This window comes from Silene latifolia, chromosome X, assembly GCF_048544455.1.
Source record: "Silene latifolia isolate original U9 population chromosome X, ASM4854445v1, whole genome shotgun sequence".
Taxonomy (NCBI): domain Eukaryota; kingdom Viridiplantae; phylum Streptophyta; class Magnoliopsida; order Caryophyllales; family Caryophyllaceae; genus Silene; species Silene latifolia.
The window spans coordinates 264,108,504-264,112,375 of NC_133537.1; the positions used below are offsets into that span (position 1 = coordinate 264,108,504).

General features: G+C 39.0%; 1 protein-coding gene across 1 annotated transcript; it reads left to right on the plus strand.

Moving 5' to 3' along the window:
• The first annotated feature begins 201 nt into the window (after window positions 1–201).
• Window positions 202–681, plus strand: LOC141620045 (uncharacterized). Its single transcript, XM_074437018.1, has one exon. It carries the CDS (start codon window positions 202–204, stop codon window positions 679–681), a length of 480 nt encoding a protein of 159 aa, XP_074293119.1.
• The last annotated feature ends 3,191 nt before the right edge of the window (window positions 682–3,872 follow it).

Genomic DNA, 3,872 nt, shown 5'->3' on the forward strand with positions numbered 1-3,872 from the left:
GGAGCTCTTCTCAAAAAGTATGGGGTACTTCATAAAGTCTCAACCGCCTATCACCCTCAAACCAATGGTCAAGCCGAGGTTTCTAATAGGGAGATCAAGGCTATCCTTGAGTAGACGGTGAATCCCGACCGCAAGGATTGGAGCTTGAGGTTGGATGATGCCTTGTGGGCCTATCGCACGGCTTACAAAACGCCAATCGGGATGTCACCTTACCGCTTACTTTTTGGGAAACCATGTCACCTACCCGTGGAGGTTGAGCATCGAGCTTATTGGGCGGTCAAGTCGTTTAACTTGCAAATGGATGAAGCGGGTCTTCATAGGAAACTTCAACTACAAGAATTGGAAGAAATCCGGAATGATGCTTATGAGAATGCTTCCATTTACAAGGCAAGAACAAGAGCATGGCATGATAATATGATTTCAAGAAGAGTGTTCCAAGTGGGAGAGAAAGTCTTACTCTTTCAAAATCGACTTAGACTTTTCTCCGAGAAATTGAGGTCTAGGTGGATGGGACCATATGAAGTGGTTCGTGTCTTCCCATATGGAGCAACTGAAATCAAATGCTTGAAATCCGGGAAAGTTTTGAAAGTGAATGGGCAAAGGCTTAAGCATTATCATGAAGGAATTGAAGTGGGTGAAGTGGAAACACTCCACCTTGTTGATCCAATTTACCCAAATTAATGATGATGCAACTTTGTCGAGCCATCGACGTTAAATAAACGGCAAAAGTTTGTAAATATTTCTTTCCCTTGCATATTTAAATTCCGCATTGCATTGTCTTTATTGCATTTGTCATATTGCATTGTTTATATTGCATTTTGCATGTTTAAATTAATTGCATCCTTTAATTCTTGCATTATAAATTAAATCATTTGCATTTTCATTAATGTTTTTGGCATGTTAGAATGGTTTAATGTGTGTTTTACTGATAGGATACCAACTCAAGGGCATATGTGAAGAAAGGAAGGAAGAATGATGTGTAAAAGGATTGGCTAAAGTGGAGAATTAAGCAACAAAAAAACCACTTCCAGCAGCAAAGTCGCACGGTGCGACTTTTCTGAGAGCCTAACTCGCACCGTGCGAGTTTTTGAAGAATCCCGCATATCAGCTGCAATTTCCACGAGAATCCTCATTGCTCTTCCCCAATTCCCTTAACACTTACACTCCCTCTTCACACTAACCTTAAACCCCTAAAAATCACCCATCAAAAACCTTCTCAAATCATCAAAATCAAGCAATTTACCTTCAAGTTTTATCAACTTTCATCTCCCAACATCAATTTGGGCAAGGTAAATTGCAGAAAATTCACAAAACCATCATCATTTTCGACTTAGGGTTTCGAGTAATTGAAGAAATTGAAGATTTTTGGGTTGCAAATTGGATTGAAGGGACGACTTTAAGCATTTGTGGTTAGCATTCATCAACCAACAACACAAACAAGGATCAAAGGGAGGTATAACACCTTATTCTTCTCCTTGTCATTCCTAGTTTACTAAATTTCGAATTTGAGTGCTTCAAAATCGAAATTTAGTTGTTTAATTATGTTGAAGTTTGATGAGTCATAATTATATACATATTTATGCCTCCCCTTAATTACTTTTGATACGGTTTTCGTGCTAGTTTATATCATTTACATGCCTTTTATGTTAGAATGTCGATACTTCCGCCTTTTGATGTTTAATGCAGGAATGATGCATTTGAGGAGCAAAGGAATGAAATAGGCATCGCGGAGTGAGCATGAAGGGATACACGAAGCATGGCACGAGAATCCATAAGAATGAAGGAAGAGAAGAAAAGAAGAAAACACGAAGAAAAGAGCTTCTTATTACAAGTGCCTACTTTGAAGAGCCATATCTCGAGTTCTACAACATATTTTCAAGTGATTCCAATTGGAGGTGAAAGCCTATCCTCTTAGCTTTCCAACGCCGCAAAAATCGCTTGTTTCTGACAAGTAACGAAGAAATGGCGGCCGTTTGAATTTCAGTGCGCGAAGCAGGAAATTGGTGCCTCGATCGAGTCAACCTTGGCTCGATCGAGGAACTTTATGCTCGATCGAGTCACCTCTGACTCGATCGAGGAACCAACCTAATCAATAAACTTTGCAATGTCGAGAGTTGGGGTATCTGGGAATTGGTGCCTCGATCGAGTCAACCTTGGCTCGATCGAGGAACCACTAGTTTCCGCAATATTCCGCAAATTTCCTTAAGTCGGTTATGACTACTATAAATACCAAAACTCGCACTCTAGGTTATTTTATGCTTTATTTTACATAGGTTTAGTATAGCTACCTTAGAAAACTCTCTCAAATACTTAGTTTAGTTTAATTATTGTTCGGATCTATTGCCTTTAATTACGGTATTGTTCTAATCTTTCTTCAATTATTATTTCAATTACTTGTTTATCTTTACTAGTTGTTGCCCCGCGCCCTATCGGGCGCGGGACAGCAATTTAGAGAACCGTCTATCGGAGCAGTTTGTAGAGCTTGAAGTAGGAATTAAGTAGCCGTTCTATTGTAATGCATGGTTTTGTAACGCTAGATTGCTCCCTGTGAGTCCAGGTGTTCACCATACATCCGGGAGCATGGTTCGTTGCATAGCTAAATGTAAAGGAAAGGATACAGCCTATATAGAAATATTACAGAACAGTTTGTGTATTATACGTCTTCTTGCAGAATTAAGTTATTTTTACAGACACTATAAAATGCACTCGGTACACGCACAGAACCACATCCGGTCAAAATCTAATAGTAGTGCATACCAGGCATTTTTAGGGTAACTTTAAATTCACGGGTTGAAACAACTAGTACACTGGATTTGTTGTTCAGTGGACAACATTTCCCCTGCTTTTCTATTTTACGTTAATAAACGAGGGTATTAGATGGATTGAGACGCTGACATTCCTGACTCATTTGCCGGTTGATAATACGGGTTGAGGGTATTTTACAATGCAGTTGATACTTAATAATGCGGTTGTTTCATAACTAGTCCACTAACAGTAGATTTGGGCAAACGGATCAATCGGATCCGGCCATTTTGGCTCGAGTTAGTTCGTGTTTTTCATTAATTTCGGGTTAATTCAGATTGGGTCAGTTCATTTTGGGTTAAGCGGGTCGGGTTGTTTCGGGTCAGGTTGGTTACGTGTCAATGAATAAGAGAGAAAAAGTCATTCAAGTCTTTTCGGTTCAATTATAGTTATGTTTTGTCTGTTTATTTTCCGGTTTGGTGGTTTCAGATCGGGTCATTTCGGTTCGAGTCAGTTACGGTTCAAGAAAGCTCATGTTCGAGTCGGATCACGTTTGGGTGATGTAGTTCGGGTCAATTTCGAGTTTCGAACAGTCTTTTCGGATCGGGTCAATCGGGTCGGGATACGATCGGAATACGGGTAAACAAAAACCTTCGTAGTTCCAATTTAAAAACCGGAATCAAATTTTTTTTAAAGATGAAATTAAATTAAATTAAATATTTAAACAAATAATAAGTTACCGAGTCACCTTATCTACCCTTAGAGTTTATCTTTAAGAAAATGGGTGAGTCACTTGAATGTAGACTTGTCAAAAGATGGCCTGATTCGAAAAATCGACCGATATCCGCCTGAAAATGACTCGGAAATAGCCTGCTCTTTTCAACTCGGAAAGATTTGTAGGTATACGTTTATAATTAAAATTAAAGAAAATAAATACTCTGTATTTGTAAAAAGGCGTAAATTAAACCCGTTTTCGGCCCAAAACCAGTATAAACTCGACCTTATAAACCCGTATTCTGTAAATCCAAAACAGAACGGACCCGTAATTTACTTGAATTTAAAACCCGCCCGTTCGACCCGTTTAACCAATCGACTCAAGTGTATTTCAAGACTACACTAGCAAACGACAA